Source organism: Rhinatrema bivittatum, chromosome 4, assembly GCF_901001135.1.
Source record: "Rhinatrema bivittatum chromosome 4, aRhiBiv1.1, whole genome shotgun sequence".
Classification (NCBI taxonomy): Eukaryota; Metazoa; Chordata; class Amphibia; order Gymnophiona; family Rhinatrematidae; genus Rhinatrema; species Rhinatrema bivittatum.
Genome location: NC_042618.1, coordinates 439,468,115 through 439,488,519, shown reverse-complemented (window position 1 = coordinate 439,488,519; position 20,405 = coordinate 439,468,115). Strand labels below are relative to the sequence as shown.

The window sequence follows — 20,405 nt, the reverse complement described above, 5'->3', positions numbered from 1 at the left end:
CTATTACTTCCAAGAGAGGTCCAGTACGTGAAAACTCTCCTGAGCCCAATCTCTTCTCGACCGCTGAGTTACCAATAACAGGGACTGAGAGAGAGAAACAAGGGATGTGAAAGGAGGACTACGATCTTTGGGGCTAAGAAGACATACATTGCTCGGGGGAGATACCGATGGAGCACAATTGGATGTACCCTCAAGAGCTTCCCCGATATGTCTGGTAGATGGAGTAACCCAAGAATCCAGAGTTCCAGAGACTGGAGTGGTAACTGTCACTGCAGATGGCATATTCTGTCCCTTTCTGTTCATGCCCATAAGGTAGCCAAAAACAAAACACTTATTTGATCAGTCTGGGAGATAAGATCTTCCTACAAAAGACTGTTAGGTCCTGCTGGATCCCCACAGGACTCTCCAATGGGCTCACAAGGGGCAGGCTTCTTATGTTCGCTCTTTGGGCTGCAAGCTGATGGCAGCACACCGTAGACCAGCTTGAATTTATGCAGCCAGACACAGAGATGACAGGGAGGAGTCAGCAGCATCTCTGCACCCGCCAGAGTTCAGCATATATGTAGGGTAGTGTCTCACCTCCTCAGGTCTCCCTGTGTTCGCTTCTCTTCTAAATATCTAAAATCTAGTGGGGTAAATTTTCAAAAAGCTTTTGCATGTAAAAATGACAATATACATGCTTAAGTAGCTTCTACTCATGTATTCTGCATTTTATAAAAGTAGAACATATGCACATTTTCACTTTTGCATGCCCATACATGTGCATAAAAAAAGGTGTGGTCTGGGGCAGGTTCAACACTCAGGTACATAAGTTGCTATTTTAAGACACGCACATACATGTACCAACTTTCTCCTATATTTTTACTCCTGCTAGTTATTTGGTGTAAGTGATATTGAATGTGTTTGTGTGGTGCTGACTGGGAGAGAGGTCTGGGTGAACTAGGGGAAGGAGTTCAGACTGAAAAACCAGGAAGTTCCCTGTACGTACCTGGATCAGTCCAGACCGTGGGTTATGTCCCCATTCCAGCAGATGGAGTCAGCAAAAACCTCGAGGGGGCGTCACCATAAGTACTACTACCCCCTCTGCAGGAGTTCAGTATCTTCTGACTCCAGCAGATGCGAGTAGGGTACTTGGGTTTCTCCCAACTTGGTCTAGGTTTTTGACTTTTACCTCTGCTTCTTTCCCTTGGGCTTCTGCCTATTTCTTTTGAATCAAGTTTTCTTGTTTAACTTCTTTTTTTTTTTTTTTTTTTTTTAATTAAAAGGGTTCAATTTTGGGGAGGCGTGGCTTACCCTTTGTCCTGTGTGTCCTTTCCTTTGCTGTGCTACGGACCGGACGGGGTAAGTGGTAGTGTTGGTATCGTCTTTTGTGTTCTTTTCTTTCAGCTCCCCAAACTGCTCTTGCCTCGCGGATGCTGGTGGTGCCGGCCTCTCCGCGCGGGCTAGCCTGAAAGCGGCCATTTTGCAGCTCCTCGTGGGCTGCTGGTGCAGGCAGGCAGGCTTTTCTCGGCGGGCCGTGCGGCCGGGAGGGCCCCCCCGCGGCACTTGTCGTCTTCTCCGCCGGCGGGCAGTGCAGGCCATCGGGCCCCCCCGTGGCGGCGGCGCGCTTGCTCGCGGGACCCCGAGGCTCGATTTTTTTGATTTTTTTTTTTTACTTTATTTTTCGCGGGTTTTCTCCGCGACACTGATGCCGCGACCGATGCGATGCGTGGCCTGCGGCGAACCGGGGTCCCGCATCTCCCGGGAGGGCATCTGTGCACGGTGCCTTCCCGGGGGGGAAGGCACCTCACAGCCCGCCGCTGATTTTTCGTTTCTTGTGCCTTTGCCTGGACGCCGTCGGCCGGCCCCTCCCCCATTCCTGGCGGGAATGGCGGCCATTTTGAGCACCCAGCGTCCGGAGGGATTTCAGGAGACGCCGGATGACAGGGATTCGGCAGTGGCTTCGCCCCCGACCTTGCTACCGGAGCAAGGCCCGCAGGGGCAAGACAGCACGGAGCCACCGCCCGCCGGAGCTCCCCCGGCCAGACCAGGGTTTTCCCCGGAGTTTATACTCCTTATGCACACGGCTTACCTGCAGGGACTGGATGAACCGGTGGGATCCCCCCCTGCCAAGCTGTGCCGGACCTCGCCCGCGGCTCCGGCCCCCCCCCCCCCGTCTCGGCGGGAGTGGGGGCCCCCCGTCCTCCCTCCCGCGTCCGGACGGTTCCAGGACCGGTGGGAGCGGTGCCAGACCCAGAGGCCCTTGATCCTGATTTCCCAGACTTGGGCCAAGGGGACCCCACGCCGGAAGGGGACGATCCGCGTACGCTGCGGCTCTTCCAGAGGGAAGAACTGGAGGAGCTCATCCCACGAATTATTCAGGAACTGGATCTGGACCCGCCGCCAGACCCGCCCGCTCCAGTAGCGCCTGCGGTTGTCACATCCTCGAAGAAGGGGGATCCGGTCCTGGCTGCCCTGCGGCCGAGGGCCCGGGCGTTTCCCATTCACAAATCGTTCCTGCAGCTTCTCACGAGGGAATGGGATACCCCTGAGGCTTCTCTAAAGGTAGGCCGCGCCATGGAAAGGCTGTATCCACTACCACAGGATTTCCTGGATCTCATCAAGGTACCGAGAGTTGACTCCGCAGTTTCAGCGGTCACAAAGAGGACGACAATACCGGTGACGGGAGGGGCGGCCTTGCGGGATACGCAAGATCGCAAATTGGAGATTTTCCTGAAGAGAGTCTTCGAGGTCTCCGCACTGGGTATGAGGGCAGCGATGTGCAGTTCCCTCGCCCAGCGGGCGAGCCTCCTGTGGGTACAGCAACTCCTCACCTCCCAGGATCTGCCTGCTGCGGAGGCCGCCCAGGCGGATAGGTTAGAAGCTGCGGTGGCATACGGGGCGGATGCCTCGTATGACCTGTTCCGAGTCCTGGCCAGGTCCATGGTTTCGGTGGTGGCGGCCAGATGCCTGCTTTGGCTTCGCAACTGGGCGGCGGATTCGTCCTCCAAGTCAAGTCTGGGCTCCCTGCCTTTCAGGGGTAAGTTCCTCTTTGGAGAAGATCTGGACCAGCTCATCAAGTCCCTGGGGGAAAACGCGGTTCACCGCCTCCCGGAGGATAGATATCGTCCTTCTCGGGCGTTTGCTTCTTCCCGGACTAGGGCCAGGGCGCAGCGGCGTTACAGGAACTACAGGCCGGGGGGTTCCCGGCCTGCCGCGCCCAGGTCTCAGCCCTGTTCGCGTTCCTTTCGCGGACGCAGACCCGCCCGCACCTCTCCAGGGGCAGGTAATCCCTCACCCAAGTCCTCGCAATGATGCCAGGCTCGCCCACTCTGCCGTACCCAGGATTGGGGGGCGGCTGACGTTTTTCTACAAGGAGTGGGCGCGGATTACCTCAGACCAGTGGGTCCTGGACACCGTAAAGCACGGCTACGCATTGGAATTTGTCCGCCCACCAAAGGGTCGTTTCATTTTCTCCCCTTGTGGCTCGGCTCTCAAGAGACGAGCGGTGCAGTCAACGCTGGACAGGCTTCAGGAGATAGGCGCTATTGCGCCTGTGCCCTTCGGAGAGGTGGGCTTGGGCCACTATTCCATCTACTTCGTAGTGCCAAAGAAGGACGGATCGTCTCGGCCCATCCTGGACCTCAAGGAAGTCATCAAGTCCCTCCGAGTGGTCCGCTTTCGCATGGAAACGCTGCGGTCGGTGATTACGGCGGTACATCCGGGGGAGTTCCTCGCCTCCCTGGACCTCACGGAGGCTTACTTACATATCCCCATCCGTTCGGACCATCATCGTCTTCTCCGGTTCAAGATTCTGGACCAGCACTTCCAGTTCGTCGCTCTCCCGTTTGGGCTGGCGACGGCACCGCGCACCTTCACCAAGATCATGGTAGTCGTGGCTGCGGCCCTTCGGAAGGAGGGTATTCTGGTCCATCCCTATCTCGACGATTGGCTCATACGGGCGAAGTCCTTCACCCACGGCCAAGCAGCGGTGTCCCGGGTGCTACAGTTCCTGCATTCCCTGGGATGGGTAGTGAATTTTTCCAAAAGCTCCCTCGTGCCCTCTCAGCGCTTGGATTTCTTGGGGGCGACCTTCGATACCCGGCTGGGCAAGGTCTTCCTGCGACAGGACAAGGCGCACTCTTTGCGGGATCACATACTGCGATTCTCTGCGTTGCCAGATCCCACTTCCTGGGACTACCTGCAACTTCTGGGGGTGATGGGATCCACAATCGACATGGTCCCTTGGGCATTTGCGCACCTCCGGCCCTTACAGTGGGCGCTCCTCTCCCGTTGGAAGCCACTCTCGCAGGACTACCAGGTGGTCCTCCCGCTCCCTCAGAAGGCCAGGGACAGTCTGGGCTGGTGGCTGGAGCCGTCCAACCTAGCTCGAGGGGTGTCCCTCGACGTACCGGATTGGGTGGTGGTCACTACCGATGCCAGTCTGGTGGGCTGGGGCGCGGTCTGCGATCGCAGCGCCACGCAAGGAACGTGGTCCGCGGTGGAGGCGACATGGTCCATCAATCGTCTGGAGACCAGAGCGGTCAGGCTCGCTCTGCGCCATTTTCTCCCGCTTCTTCGGAACCGGGAGGTCAGGATACTTTCGGACAACGCTACCACCGTGGCCTACATCAATCACCAAGGGGGCACGCGCAGTCCGCAGGTCGCTCTAGAAGCGGCGCTGCTCATGCAATGGGCGGAGCGCCATCTCGTTCGGCTAGCGGCGTCTCACATAGCCGGAGTGGACAATGTTCAGGCGGACTTCCTCAGTCGTCAACTGCTGGACCCCGGAGAGTGGTCTCTGTCCGAAGAGGCGATGCAGCTCCTCGTCCATCGGTGGGGGGCTCCCCACCTAGATCTGATGGCATCCGCGCTCAACGCCAAGGCCCCCCGCTTCTTCAGTCGGCGAAGAGAACGCGGTGCGGAAGGGGTGGACGCGCTGGCGCTCCCATGGCCGACCCATCTTCTGCTCTACGCGTTTCCCCCGTGGCCTCTCGTAGGCAGGATGATCCGCAGAATAGAAGGACATCAGGGGACGGTGATTTTCGTCGCCCCGGAATGGCCCCGACGACCTTGGTTTGCGGACTTGCTACAGCTGGTAGTCGACGGACCGGTCCGGCTGGGACACCTCCCCCTCCTCTTGCATCAGGGTCCAGTATTTTTCGAGCAGGCAGAACTCTTCTGTCTTGCGGCCTGGCTTTTGAGAGGCGCCGCCTCCGGCGCCGAGGGTATCCGGAGGCGGTAGTGTCCACGTTGCTGCGGGCGCGTAAGACGTCCACGTCGGTGGCCTACGTCCGAGTCTGGAAGGTGTTCGAGCTGTGGTGTACCAGTCAGGACACGAGTCCTACTACGGCTTCGATTTCCCAGTTCTTACAAGCCGGGGTGGACAAGGGGCTAGCCTATAACTCTTTGAGGGTTCAGGTGTCCGCTCTTGGGTCGCTGTTGCGGGCGGAAGGGTCCCTCCTACAACATCCGGACATTGCTCGTTTCCTCAAGGGTGTCAAGCATCTGCGGCCTCCGCTACGGGATCCTTGTCTATCCTGGAGTCTCAACCTGGTGCTTCGCGCCCTGTCGGGGCCTCCGTTCGAGCCACTGCGCAGTTCAACACTTAAGGACCTTACCCTCAAGACGGTATTTTTGGTGGCCATCTGTTCCGCTCGTCGCATTTCGGAGCTGCAGGCTCTGTCGTGCAGGGAACCCTACCTTCGGTTTTCCGATTCTGGAGTTTCGATCCGCACCGTACCTTCCTTCCTCCCGAAGGTGGTCTCTGCGTTCCATATGAACCAGACGGTGGAGTTGCCGTCCTTCTCCTCCTCCGAGCCGAGGTCTCTCCGACTCTTGGACGTTCAACGCACGCTGCGCATCTATCTGGAGGCTACAAACGAGTTTCGGACGTCTGACCATCTGTTTGTCCTTTGGTCCGGACCTAAGAAGGGTTCCCAGGCCTCCAAGACTACCATTGCTAGGTGGTTGAAAGCGGGGATTGCCGCTTCCTACGTTGGGGCGGGGCGGACTCCCCCGCCCGGCATTGTAGCGCATTCCACACGCTCTCAGGCGGCTTCCTGGGCGGAGGTTCGTTCGGTCTCTTCTCAAGAGATCTGCAGAGCGGCTACCTGGAAGTCGTTACACACATTCGCGAGGCACTATCGTTTGCATCTCGCCTCTCCCGTCTCGGGACATTTTGGTGAGCAGGTTCTCCGAGCAGGCCTCGCAGGACCCCACCCGATTTAGGGACGCTTGGGTACATCCCACGGTCTGGACTGATCCAGGTACGTACAGGGAAAAGAAAATTATTACTTACCTGCTAATTTTCGTTCCTGTAGTACCTACACGTTGCTAGGACGCTCCAGTTTTTCGTTGCTATGGTTGACGGCTATTGTTGGCCGGTTTGTATAAACATGATTCAATACGGGGGTTCTGTTTGTCTACTCGGGCTTTGATATACTCGATACTGAACTCCTGCAGAGGGGGTAGTAGTACTTATGGTGACGCCCCCTCGAGGTTTTTGCTGACTCCATCTGCTGGAATGGGGACATAACCCACGGTCTGGACTGATCCATGGTACTACAGGAACGAAAATTAGCAGGTAAGTAATAATTTTCTTGTCTTGATGACCTGGAGGACGACTGAGCAACCTTGTTGACTAATTGGTAAACTGACTAATTTCGCGCGGAAATTATACGTGTGTAGATTTTTAAAGAGGTAGGAAAAGTACTTTCTTTCAGTGCATTGGTATTCATGGTTTCAATGCATTGCATGTATTTACATGAAAGCCTACATACACGCATATGTTGCAGCATAGAGATACGTGTATTCTATAAAATGTATGTATCTAATGCATGTGAGTTATAAAATACTCACATATATCTGTTCCTGGTCATATACATACATATATGCCATCACGTGCAGTTGTTTGAAAATTATCTTCCCAATGTATAAATCTGGGATGGCCAACTCCAATTCTCCAGAACCACAAACGGGTCTGATTTTCATAATACCTACAATGAATGTGCATGAGATATGTTTGTATATACTTGAGGACTAGGTTGATCACCCTTGGTCTAAATGAAAGAGTTAGCTCCCAAGATGTCTAGGGATATTCTGAAAATTCATTCCATTTTTATTCATATAACATTTAAATGCATAACTTCAGACTTGAACACCAAGTACTTTCTTTGAAAACAAAGTATTTAATGATCTAGAAGACTCAGACTTTTGTTTGAATACCTAAACCTTTTTTTTTTCCTTCCAGAAAAAGCAGACATATGTAAATTTAAACTCAAGTTCCCAATATCTTGTGAGTGGAGGCCTTGATAATACAGTCAATATTTGGGATTTAAAATCCAAGAGACTTCATCGATCGATAAAGGTAAAAAGAGTGCATTTTGAGATGGCAAGTGCCGATGCCTTATGTAATTTAGTAAAGTCTCAAAACAGAACCATAGCACCAGCTTGCATCTTTCACAGCTGACCAATTCAGACCTATGTGGCTTTTTGGGACTCGTAGATATTCTTTGTGTGAGAAATGCTTTAGCTTTGAGGATCTAAATTAACCTTAAAACCTGGGAATGTGACCTTTTACTTCCGAACAGAAGTTTTTATTTGTTAGTGTTTTGAATTGAATTTGGATGCTCCTTTTTTTTTTTCCAGGATCACAAAGATGAAGTGACATGTGTAACGTTTAATGGGAATGATTGCTACGTGGCCTCTGGCTCTATGAGTGGTGAAATTATTTTGCACAATGTAACTACTAATTTATCCAGCACCCCCTTTGGTCATGGGAGCAGCCAGGTACAGTATGTGTGCTGAAATTACCCCATCATTAGAATTTCATACTACTACTTTTTCCTGTTTTTAACAGGATTCCAATTTAACATTTGGCTTTGAAATGTATATTGAATGAACATATACAGTAGAGCACCATATGTCTAAAATGACTGGAACATTCCAAGTAGTACATTTTTCCAGATAACAGAAATTCCGGCTCCTCCTTTCTTCTCCCACCCCAACAGTCCAGCGCACCTGTTCTCTTACCTGCTCCTCCTGCCATCGGCATCCTTTCTAAGCAGTTCTCAGCTCGATTAGCTGTTTGACTTGTAGGATGCTCCATAGATTAACACCTCAATTTATGAACATTGTACAAATGTAGCATCTTCTAGGCCTTGACATTATTTTTGGATTAAAGAGCCAACCCAAAAAATCTAGGAGCCACCAGACTAGGGGAAGGAGCAATGGGCCCAAAGAGAGAGCCAGATGTTGATGGCTTTCTCAGCCATTCCTCATCCCTAGCAGTTACCCTCGCTCTGTCTCACACCCCCCACTCAGCAGTTGCCCCCCCCCCTCTCTCCTCAAACATCACATCATCCTCAGCAATCTCTTTTGCTCTTTTCCACCAGTAACTCTCCTCCTCCTCCAGCCCAACAATTGTCAAGCTTTTCAGCCATGCAGGCCGCTGATCATCTCTTCAGCCTGTGCTGGCCGCTCCTCCTCCCATTTCTCGACTCGTGTGGGCTGCTGATGCTTCCTCCTCATCTTCACGCCATTTAAGCACTGATGTCACTGCTGCCTCAGTCTCCGCCTCCTCCTCCCATTGGCCTCCTCTTTGTCTTGTGCAGGCTGCTGCCACTGCCTCTTCAGCCCACTTAGATGCTGCCGCTTCCTTCCATTAGCCACCTGGGCTATAGACACCAATATTCAATTTCTGATTGCCAGGCAAACTGGTCCCTGGTGTTTGTCAAGCCTTGGAGCATTTTCTCCAAGGCTTGAAATGAAGGCAATGAAAATATTAATTCAGTTAAACATCCATAAAGGAAAACTAAATATGGTCACCAAAGGCCTCAAGCTCTGCAACTTGGACTTTCATCATTGGTGAGCAGCTGATGCTAAGTAGAATTCAGAAAAGGAGACCATACGGTATGGAATCATGTAAAATATTCTAAGTACACCATTAGAAGACAACCAGGGAATCTGAGGTGATTCTGACTGATTGGTGCCAGTGGAGATGTTTGTCGCAGCTCTTTCTTTCTTATTTATTCTGTTGAATTTTCCTTCTTCAGTTTTCCTTTTGTTTTCAGTGTGTATGTGAATCCTGCTGATTCTGTCACCTTTTCTTGTCACTGCTTTCAGTTATTTTCTTTATTTCTCTCCCTTCAAGCTTTTGACATTTACATTAGCATGTCAGTTCAACTTGATCTCATACATAGCTGTCATCACTGTCGCATTGTGTTGTCTCAGAATTTTGTGCACATCCACACATACTCTTTTGCATACTGACACACTATCAAAAACACGTTCTTTTAAATCGCATATAACATATACTAACACAGCGTAGGCAGCGCCAGTCCTCGCGTGCCACAAACAGATTTTATTTTCAGGATATCCACAATGAATATGCATGAGAGGTATTTGCATGCACTGCTTCCATTGTATGCAGAGATATTTCATGCATAATCATTGTGGATATCCTGAAAACCTGACCTGTTTGTGGCACCTGAGGACTGGAGTTGCTTACCCTTGTAGTAGCACCTTCAAAGCTCCTTGGGAGCAGCTGCATGTCAATCTCATGAGCATTGTGACCTCAGTTTAGAAGGATTTTCGCTGACACTGGTTCTCTTCTTCCTTCCCAGTAACAAATGAAGTACCAAGTTTTGCTTCTCCTTCATTTCTGTGTTGGACATTTGGGTTCAAACCTCACTTCCATTCAGACTTTTTATGTAGCTTTGTACTGGCACTGGACTTCTGAAATCAGAATGTTGAGCCCTGTCTACCCCCTCCACTACTATCTGTGGCCATTTAAACTCACTTTTTTGCTAAATGGGGAATGTTATTGGTATATAAATTCACAGATTCAAACATTGTGCAGATAACCAAAATAAATTCCTAATTATAAGTTACTGAAGCATTGGTTTACTCTGTTTTGAAAATAACGCCTTGTCTCCCACTTCATTGTAATGCCTATGAAATAGAAAGGGTTCTTAGTTTGTTTTTTTTTTTACTCTAGTGCTTATTCAATCTGAGGTAGATCTTCAAAAGATACGCGAGCGCGTACTTTTGTTCGCGCAGCAGGCGCGAACAAAAGTACGCTGGATTTTATAAGATATGCGCGTATCTTATAAAATCCGGCGTCGGCAGGCGCAAGGGGGTGCACATTTGTGCAACCTTCGCGCGCCAAGCCCAGCGCTTGCTGCCTGTTCCCTCCGAGGCCGCTCCGATTTCGGCGCGGCCTCGGAGGGAACTTTTCTTCGCCCTCCACCCACCCCCCCCTTACCTTTGTCAGCAAAGCTACGCCTGCTGAAAGCAGGCGTAACTTTGCGCGCATCGCCGGCAGCCCCGCTCTGTCCTCCGGTCCCGGGAGCTGGTCCGGAGGCCTCGACCACGCCCCCGGGCCCGCACCCAAAACGCCACGGCATGCCCCGTCCCACCCCTTTTCGAAAGCCCCGGGACTTACGCGCACTGGCGGCCTATGCAAAATAGGTGCGCCTGCGCGCGCAGCCCTTTTAAAATCCGCCTCTATAGATTCACAATTCAAAGGAAGCAATAGCAGCCAGAATGAAAAGTAAAAAAAAAAAAAAAAAAAAAAAAGAATTTGGCATTTTTACAAGAATCTCTCCCTCTTTCAGCCTATTCGACAAGTAAGGTACTCATTTCTGAAGAAATCTTTATTGGGTAGCGTCTCGGATGGTGGAACTGTAACTCTCTGGGATGCCAACAGTCAGAATGCTTTCCATACATTTGACAGCGCTCACAAAGCTCCAGCCTCGGGAATCTGTTTTTCTCCTGTCAATGATTTGCTATTTGTGACTGTTGGTTTAGACAAAAGAATCATTTGCTATGATGCTTCAAGTAAGATGTAAGTATTTCTTTCTTCACAGAAAATATAGTCCAGTCTTGTGAAAATAACTATATAAAAGTATTTGTTGGACTTGGTGACTTTTGTGAATGCCATGTGTGCCTTGACATTTGCATTTCTGCTATGAGATAAAAAAAAAATCCAAAGAATGCAGCTTCTGTATTTTTTTTTCCTTTGCTGGTGTGCTCTAATTTTACTTCATTTTCCCTTTTAATATTCTTTTTTCACATTTAAAGACTATTGAGAACCTTGGTAGCTGAGTCTTCTCTGACTGCAGTAGACTTTATGCCTGATGGGGCCTCTCTGGCGATTGGATCTTCTCGTGGAAAGATCTACCAGTATGATTTACGAATGTTGACATCTCCGGTAAAAACAGTTGGTGGTCACAAGACTTCAGTACAATGCATACAGTTTCAGCATAGTACTACCTTTGCAAAGGTAAGAAACAGCATACATTTTAATAACTGATCTAAGACTGGAACCGTGCCTCCACACCTTCCGAAGGAAACTTAAGACGTGGCTTTTCCTCCAAGCCTTCCCCTAACTCAAATTAACTCGCCATACCCAGATCAAGGAACTGAATGTCTATTAATTTCATACCATATTATATGATAATTACCTAGTTAATTTCTATTGCTCTTACTCCTACTTCACTTATTCCTAGCTACTCTAGCTCCCAAGTTCAATACCCCTGTTTTATTGTAACTTTGATAGTTTCGACCTTTCTTATTTATGTTTACTTTGGTTTTATGTTTACTTTGGGTTTTCCCCTGTTCCATGTAAACCGGCCTGATATGAATCCCATTCATGAAGGCCGGTATAGAAATATTTTAAATAAATTAATAAATAACGAAAATAAAGCCAAAAAAGGTACGATTAAAGACTGATTGCATACTTTATTAGTTGAAATTGTAGGTTGTGATTGAAAAATGTAGTTTTATTTGCTTAGAAGTAAACTTTAAGACCCATGCCTGTTTGCCGGCACACGCTCATGGATGCACCGATTTTTATAACATGTGTGCACATGTTATAATAGCTACCCATGCAGATGATTTTATATTGATGTGTACGTGAATGCAGTCTTGAGCATGCAAGTGGGGGGAATTTTAGTGGGTTTGCTTGGCGACGCATTTGGCCTTTTTCCCAGTTTGTTTATTTAGATGTTTATATTCCACTTTTCACACTTTTTTCAGCGCTTCAAAGTGGATTACATTCAGGTACTGTAGATATTTCCCTATCCCCAGAGGGCTTACAATCTCATAGGGTCATTTTTCAAATCGCGTTATGGCATTTTCACATTCAATAATGCGTTTTCGCATGCGAAAAAAGCCTTAACATGTGCAAAAACACCTTAACGCATGCGATAAGCACCATAACACATTAATATAAAACATGCCCCTTTTTCTACCACATGTGATATTTACAGCAATTTGATAAATCCAGCTCTGTTTGTACCTGAGACAATGGAAGATAATGTTTCTTCCCAGTTTGCCCCAGTAAAGGAAAGGACTTCCTAAACCCGCTACCTAACTTGCCTCCCTTTTAACCCCGAGTCTTATAACATCCGCTGATTAGCTTTGTTTTTATTGTTACATGTCTTACCCACCGACCATATGCATAGTGATAGGGGATCCCTGCATGCACTTGTGTGCTTAACTGATTTCATGGTGCAGTCCTGGGCCACCCACGCCCTGCCCCTTTTTCACAAAATTTTTATTATGTGCGTATTGGGAGATTTGCACTTGGCCGTGACCTTTTTAAAATCTGTGCGGCCGGCGCGCATCCAAGTCGTCTGCGTATCTCCCAGTGTTGCTGCTTGCAAGCCTTTGAAAATTGACCATTAAGGGAGGGAAGGTGTTCATTGTAATTATAAAAACTGGGATTCAATGTCGTGTTTTTTTAGGTTATGCTCTTGTTAACCTCTTTCTCTGAGGCCAAGCAAGATGGTAGTCCTCACACATAGGTGACATCATCAGATGGACCCTGGCATGGAACTTTGATCTCAAAGAATCTAGAACTTTCAAACATGCCCTACTGAGCATGTGCAGCTGTCGTCATCATCCTGCCCCCTAGGCAGAGTCCCTCAGTCTTTTTTTCTTTCCATGGAGCCATGTGGTCAAACAAACTTTGAAATGTTTGTATGCTAATGCCAGAAGTCTAAGAAGTGAGATGGGAGAATTAGAATGTATAGCAGTTAATGATGAGACAGCCTTATTTGGCATCTCAGAGACATGGTGGAAGGAGGATAACCAATGGGACAGTGCTATACCGGGGTACAAATTATATCGCAATGACAGAGAGGAGCACCCGGGAGGCTGTGTGGCGCTTTATGTCCGGGATGGCATAGAGTCCAACAGGATAAACATCCCTCATGAGACTAAATGCAAAACTGAATCTTTATGGGTAGAAATCCCTTGTGTGTCGGGGAAGACTATAATGATAGGAGTATACTACCGTCCACCTGGTCAAGATGGTGGGACGGACAGTGAAATGCTAAGAGAAATTAGGGAAGCTAACCAAATTGGTAGTGCTGTAATAGTGGGAGACTTCAATTACCCTAATATTGACTGGGTAAATGTATCATCGGGACACGCTAGAGAGATAACGTTCCTGGATGGAATAAATGATAGCTTTATGGAGCAATTGGTTCAGGAACCGACAAGAGAGGGAGCAATTTTAGATCTAATTCTCAGTGGAGCACAGGACTTGGTGAGAGAGGTAATGGTGGTGGGGCCGCTTGGCAATAGTGATCATAATATGATCAAATTTGAATTAATGACTGGAAGAGGAACAGTATGCAAATCCACGGCTCTCGTGCTAAACTTTCAAAAGGGAAACTTTGATAAAATAAGAAAAATTGTTAGAAAAAAACTGAAAGGAGCAGGTACAAAAGTAAAAAATGTGCAAGAGGCTTGGTCATTGTTAAAAAATACCATTCTAGAAGCACAGTCCAGATGTATTCCACACATTAAGAAAGGCAAAACGATTACCAGCATGGTTAAAAGGGGAGGTGAAAGAAGCTATTTTAGCCAAAAGATCTTCATTCAAAAATTGGAAGAAGGATCCAACAGAAGAAAATAGGATAAAGCATAAACGTTGGCAAGTTAAATGTAAGACATTGATAAGACAGGCTAAGAGAGAATTTGAAAAGAAGTTGGCCGTAGAGGCAAAAACTCACAGTAAAAACTTTTTAAAATATATCCGAAGCAGAAAGCCTGTGAGGGAGTCAGTTGGACCGTTAGATGATCGAGGGGTTAAAGGGGCACTTAGAGAAGATAAGGCCATTGCGGAAAGATTAAATGATTTCTTTGCTTTGGTGTTTACTGAAGAGGATGTTGGGGAGGTACCCGTACTGGAGAAGGTTTTCATGGGTAATGATTCAGATGGACTGAATCAAATCACGGTGAACCTAGAAGATGTGGTAGACCTGATTGACAAACTGAAGCATAGTAAATTACCTGGACTAGATGGTATACACCCCAGAGTTCTGAAGGAACTAAAAAATGAAATTTCAGACCTATTAGTAAAAATGTATAACCTATCATTAAAATCATCCATTGTACCTGAAGACTGGAGGATAGCTAATGTAACCCCAATATTTAAAAAGGGCTCCAGGGGCGATCCGGGAAACTACAGACCGGTTAGCCTGACTTCAGTGCCAGGAAAAATAGTGGAAAGTGTTCTAAACATCAAAATCACAGAACATATAGAAAGACATGGTTTAATGGAACAAAGTCAGCATGACTTTACCCAAGGCAAGTCTTGCCTCACAAATCTGCTTCACTTTTTTGAAGGAGTTAATAAACATGTGGATAAAGGTGAACCGGTAGATGTAGTATACTTGGATTTTCAGAAAGCGTTTGACAAAGTTCCTCTTGAGAGGCTTCTAGGAAAAGTAAAAAGTCATGGGATAGGTGGCGATGTCCTTTCGTGGATTGCAAACTGGCTAAAAGACAGGAAACAGAGAGTAGGATTAAATGGACAATTTTCTCAGTGGAAGGGAGTAGGCAGTGGAGTGCCTCAGGGATCTGTTTTGGGACCCTTACTTTTCAATATATTTATAAATGATCTGGAAAGAAATATGACGAGTGAGATAATCAAATTTGCAGTTGATACAAAATTGTTCAGAGTAGTTAAATCACAAGCAGATTGTGATAAATTGCAGGAAGACCTTGTGAGATTGGAAAATTGGGCATCAAAATGGCAAATGAAATTTAATGTGGATAAGTGCAAGGTGATGCATATAGGGAAAAATAACCCATGCTATAGTTACACAATGTTAGGTTCCATATTAGGTGCCACAACCCAAGAAAGAGATCTAGGCATCATAGTGGATAACACATTGAAATCGTCGGTTCAGTGTGCTGCGGCAGTTAAAAAAGCAAACAGAATGTTGGGAATTATTAGAAAGGGAATGGTGAATAAAAACGGAAAATGTCATAATGCCTTTGTATCGCTCCATGGTGAGACCGCACCTTTAATACTGCGTACAATTCTGGTCGCCGCATTTCAAAAAAGATATAATTGCGATGGAGAAGGTACAGAGAAGGGCTACCAAAATGATAAGGGGAACGGAACAGCTCCCCTATGAGGAAAGACTAAAGAGGTTAGGACATTTCAGCTTGGAGAAGAGACGGCTGAGGGGGGGATATGATAGAGGTGTTTAAAATCATGAGAGGTCTAGAACAGGTAGATGTGAATCTGTTATTTACTCTTTCGGATAATAGAAAGACTAGGGGGCACTCCATGAAGTTAGCAAGTAGCGCATTTAAAACTAATCGGAGAAAATTCTTTTTTACTCAACGCACAATTAAACTCTGGAATTTGTTGCCAGAGGATGTGGTTAGTGCAGTTAGTATAGCTGTGTTTAAAAAAAGAATTGGATAAGTTCTTGGAGGAGAAGTCCATTACCTGCTATTAATTAAGTTGACTTAGAAAATAACCACTGCTATTACTAGCAATGGTAACATGGAATAGACTTAGTTTTTGGGTACTTGCCAGGGTCTTATGGCCTGGATTGGCCACTGTTGGAAACAGGATGCTGGGCTTGATGGACTCTTGGTCTGACCCAGTATGGCATGTTCTTAGGAGTACAGGCTTTGCATATCCTTGACTGTAAACGTGCGCTAGCATTCTATCTAGACCGTACAGCTGCCCACAGAAAAAGCACTCAGCTATTTATCTCTTTCCATTCCATCAAATTGGGGCAGCCTGTGGGTAAGCAGACTCTCTCCTCCTGGTTAACAGAATGCATATCCTTTTGTTATCAACAAGCAGGCATTCCACTTCAAGACCGTGTTAAAGCACACTCTGTGAGGGCCATGGCGATTTCAGTAGCACACCACGCTCGGTGCCACTTCCTGACATTTGCAGGGCTGCTACCTGGAGTTCCCTCCATACCTTTACAGCCCATTATTGCTTAGACAAGGCCGGAAGACGAGATTCCATCTTCGGCCAGTCTGTCTTGCGCAACCTTTTTACAACTTGATGTACCAACACCCTTCCGCCTGCCCGTTAGGGTTCAGGATGCCCTCTACCAAATTCCACCCCAGTCCTTGTGCCTATTGCACATCTTGGGTACATTTGGTGCATTTCTCGGACATCCTCAACTCGGTACTCACGCATATGTGAGGACTACCATCCTGCTTGTCCTGCGAAAAAGCAAATGTTGCTTACCCTGTAACAGGTGTTCTCACAGGACAGCAGGATGTTAGTCCTCACGAAACTCGCCCACCACCCCGCAGTGTTGGGTTCGTTACGTTTTCTTATTTTATTTTTCAGCACTTCCTGTATCTTTAAACAAGACTGAAGGGGGACCCCTGCTGGCTGCAGGTTTAGTGCCATGCTGGGCATGCCCAGTAGGTGCCAGTCAAAGTTCTAGAAACTTTGACAAAAGTGTTCAGTGATTGGCCTCCATCCTGTGATGTCACCCATATGTGAGGACTACCATCCTGCTTGCCCTGTGAGTCCCTCAGTCATGGACTGAGGGACTCTTCCTAGGGGGCAGGGTGATGACTACAGCTGCACATGCTCAATAGGGCATGTTTGAAAGTTCTAGATTCCTTGAGATCAGTTCCGTGCTGGGCTCCATTGATGTCACCCATGTGTGAAGGCTAACATCCTGCTGTCCTCGGAGAACACGTGTTACAGGTAAGCAACTCCGCTTCATCCAGCCCTTGCATCTTTTGAAGAGTACCTCACTATTTACAAGCATTGCCTCAAATACTTAGTAAAGTCTGATTTTTTAAAATTTGATTTAATTGATTATTAGTAATTGTGAGGAAAGAAGAGATTTGTTTCAGTTTTATTTTTAAGTAATCTTCAGGCCATTAAGTGACTTCTATTATACATTGAGGCCAATTAATCAGCACCACTTAGGTGGCTCAGTGGTGCTATGTGAAAATTCAGCTGCGCTGACCGGCAGCCACTTAGCTAGCTGTTTATCTGGCTAAACTGTTAGCTGGATAAGTGAGGGGCTATTTGGCTGGCCTATAATTAGCCGGATAAACTTATCTGGCTAGCTGTAAGATAGCTGAATAAATTTATCTTACTAACTTGCTCAGTGATCTTCTAATACTTATTTGAATGTTTTAGTACTGTATTTTTCTTTTACCATGTTTCAGTCCAGCGGTGCTAAAAATTCAAGTAAGTCTGCATCCTTGCTGTCTGCTGCCATGAACAAGAGAGCCACTGTTAAAGCAGGTAGTGTCGATGGTGGAAACCAGACTGCCAACACTGCCAGGAGTATCACTTCAGTTGCATCTGTAACTGTTTTACCTCCACCGGTAGCAACATCTGAGGGGAAAGCTATTGATTCAAACCAGGATAAAATTGGTAAAGACAATCAAAATTTGTTGGGTAAGTTACTGTACATTGTACTTCAGTTAATGTGATAGGCATATATGGGTTTGTTAGACTGAAGAAGAAACCTCGCTCCCAGCCAACTTTGTCATATGAAAACATTGTGTTTGTTTTTGGGGGCAATTCTTGGTAATTGCCCCTCCAGAGATTTCATATCTGCTCTGTTGACACTCCACTTTGGGTTTTTAATAATCCTATGTGTTCCTCATAGATGCTAAGCATCTCCAGGTCAGATTCCTATCACTTCAATAATCATGGTGTACTCACACGCACCTTATCATCTGGATAGCTTTCCAGCTTCTTTAATGCAAACAGGGATGAGCGAGATATGAGGAAGATGAGTGCCTGTGTTTAAATCATTGCATTCACACGCCTAAGCTAGTTGGCAATCAGAAAACATAGTGTGATGGATGCAGAATGGCTCTATCAGATTTATTACATCCTGTCTGGAAGATCAGCAGCAGTATCTTGAGCCATCACTGACGTATTAAAAGTGAATTTTAAAAAGCAACCCACAGTTACATATCTCTTGAGCTCATTTTATAAGGGAATGTTAAATGACTCCTCAGTCACATTATAGTTATTTTTTCACAGTAAAGTTTGATTACAAAATTGCAATAAACACAGGCAGTTAGTTTTGCTCAATACTACTCCTGCTGCCGCCATGCTTCTCTGTGGAGTGTGATAGTGGCTTGGACCAATCCCAGTTGCTCCCCAAGATGTACCAGCAATGAAATACAGTCTTGTATTTGGAGCACCATGTGAGCAGTAATAAGTATCATTTTCTCTCGACTCCTGTAGTATTGAGTTTGTAAAGAGTAGTCTCCAATCTAAACCTGATTCAAACTCTTTGACCCACTGTATCCCCCAAAAATCACTTGAAGGACTGAATCTAACAGTTAATTTTGTACAATAAGATTCAAATCCGACATATTTAGAAAACTGGGAAAATAAGTTTGCAGCTGTAGTTTGAATTTCTTCAGTGTCTGTATAACTGTTAGCTGATTTTGTGCAGGACCCTCTCATGACAACTTTGGACAATGCTCAACCCAATTTGAATAATCTATTGTCAAATTATTTTAAGAATATTTGCAGAGCATGTTCTTTTGGTTGTCCTCCATAGCAACACAAAAAATTAGAATCATAAGTGAACTTAGAACAAATTGTATCAAGTAGGTTAAACTCTAATGGACACACCCTTTTAAAGTATAGCTGGATTAATAATCTGTCAATGGACACCTTTATTTTAAAATCTTCATCAGAGACGATGAATTAATCGTTTTATATATGAAAATGCCATGACCAACTTTGGACTTTGCTACTCTGTGGTGATGTAGAAATATATGTGGAAGATGCAGTACATGGCATAGAGGATAAATGCTTTTCTTGGGATGACCACCAAAGTTAATAGGGCAAGTAAGATTTGGTAACATAAATTATTTTCCCCAAGGCAGTTTTACAGAACTGTCATATATAATTAGTAGTCAACATTTTCTTTGTGTTTCAGAATATTTGCAGTGGTGTGTTTTGTAAACAGATTTCCTGTCAGGAAGGACTGTAATTTGTTTGACATGAGATGTAATTTTATTTCACAAGGCTGTAAATGTGCTGACAGTGTTGTTCTGTTGAAGGCGTACCGCGCAGCACCAGCCTTGATGTAATTCCATCCAAGGAAACTGATTATACAAAAAGTTCAGACGTGAAAAACTTGGATACATTCGGAAGAAGCAGCTTAGGTGATATGTTCTCTCCTGTCAGAGATGGTAAGTTTATCAGTTGTCAGATCTTTAAGTACTCCCTGTGCCTACAATTCTTGCCAAGTTTCCAGTCCAGCACAAACCTAGTAACATAATTTGTTTGTCTGCTGGTCTCCTTCAGACTTTCACATTTAGTCATCTTAGCTGCCTCTCTGGCAGCCTCCTAGTGGTAAGAGAAAAAGCCCATTGTTTTTCACTGTACATGGTACATAAACCTGCAATTAAAAGTCTAAATTGCATTAGTGTAGAAAGACAGTATAAACTTGAGAGTGCTAGGTATGCCTGGTGGCTGGATTTAGACCCCCATGATACAGGATTCTGCAAGAAGCCCTGATGCGTGACTTCTGGCCTCAGAATTGTTCTGACCAGAGTTAGGGGAGCTCTTAAAAAGAAGTCTGGGTGGGGGGATGGAATCCCTGGGTAGTTGTGAGTGAAGCATCATGGAGCTAGAATACCAGTTCTGGTTGGTTTGAGCTTGAAGAAGGAGAGAGGAAGAACTTACTGACCCAAAAAATAGTATTACATTATAATCGCAGTTCCCAGTTTCTGCATCAGATATTTTCAAGGTTCTGTGGCAAAAGTTAGCAAAATCTGTGCAGATTTCTCAAAATTATGCAGCAATTACGTGGCAAATTTATATTTTTGCATAAAGAGTCACATGCAAAAAAAAAAGACAGTTATTTTGTTGAAAACATTTCACATTGGTTTTTAAACATAAGAACATAAGAAATTGCCATGCTGGGTCAGACCAAGGGTCCATCAAGCCCAGCATCCTGTTTCCAACAGAGGCCAAACCAGGCCACAAGAACCTGGAGTTACCCAAACATGAAGAAGATCCCATGCTACTGATGCAAGACTTGCCCAACCCCCCCCCCCCCCAAGACATACCGAAAGTCCCTGGTGGTCCAGCGGGGTCCCGGGAGCGATCTCCCCCTCCCGGGCCATCTGCCGCCACCAAT

At 46.5% G+C, this 20,405-nt stretch overlaps 1 protein-coding gene across 4 annotated transcripts in view; it reads left to right on the top strand.

The window, feature by feature from the left end:
- The window catches only part of NEDD1 (NEDD1 gamma-tubulin ring complex targeting factor), a 123,135-nt gene that overhangs the window by 19,943 nt on the left and 82,787 nt on the right, over positions 1–20,405 (top strand). For all 4 annotated transcript variants that reach the window (XM_029601551.1, XM_029601555.1, XM_029601552.1 and 1 more), the window contains exons 4-9: positions 7,232–7,348; positions 7,630–7,770; positions 10,599–10,828; positions 11,065–11,266; positions 17,452–17,686; positions 19,321–19,452. In XM_029601551.1, coding sequence (XP_029457411.1) covers positions 7,232–7,348; positions 7,630–7,770; positions 10,599–10,828; positions 11,065–11,266; positions 17,452–17,686; positions 19,321–19,452 — 1,057 coding nt within the window. The remainder of the gene's footprint in view (positions 1–7,231; positions 7,349–7,629; positions 7,771–10,598; positions 10,829–11,064; positions 11,267–17,451; positions 17,687–19,320; positions 19,453–20,405) is intronic.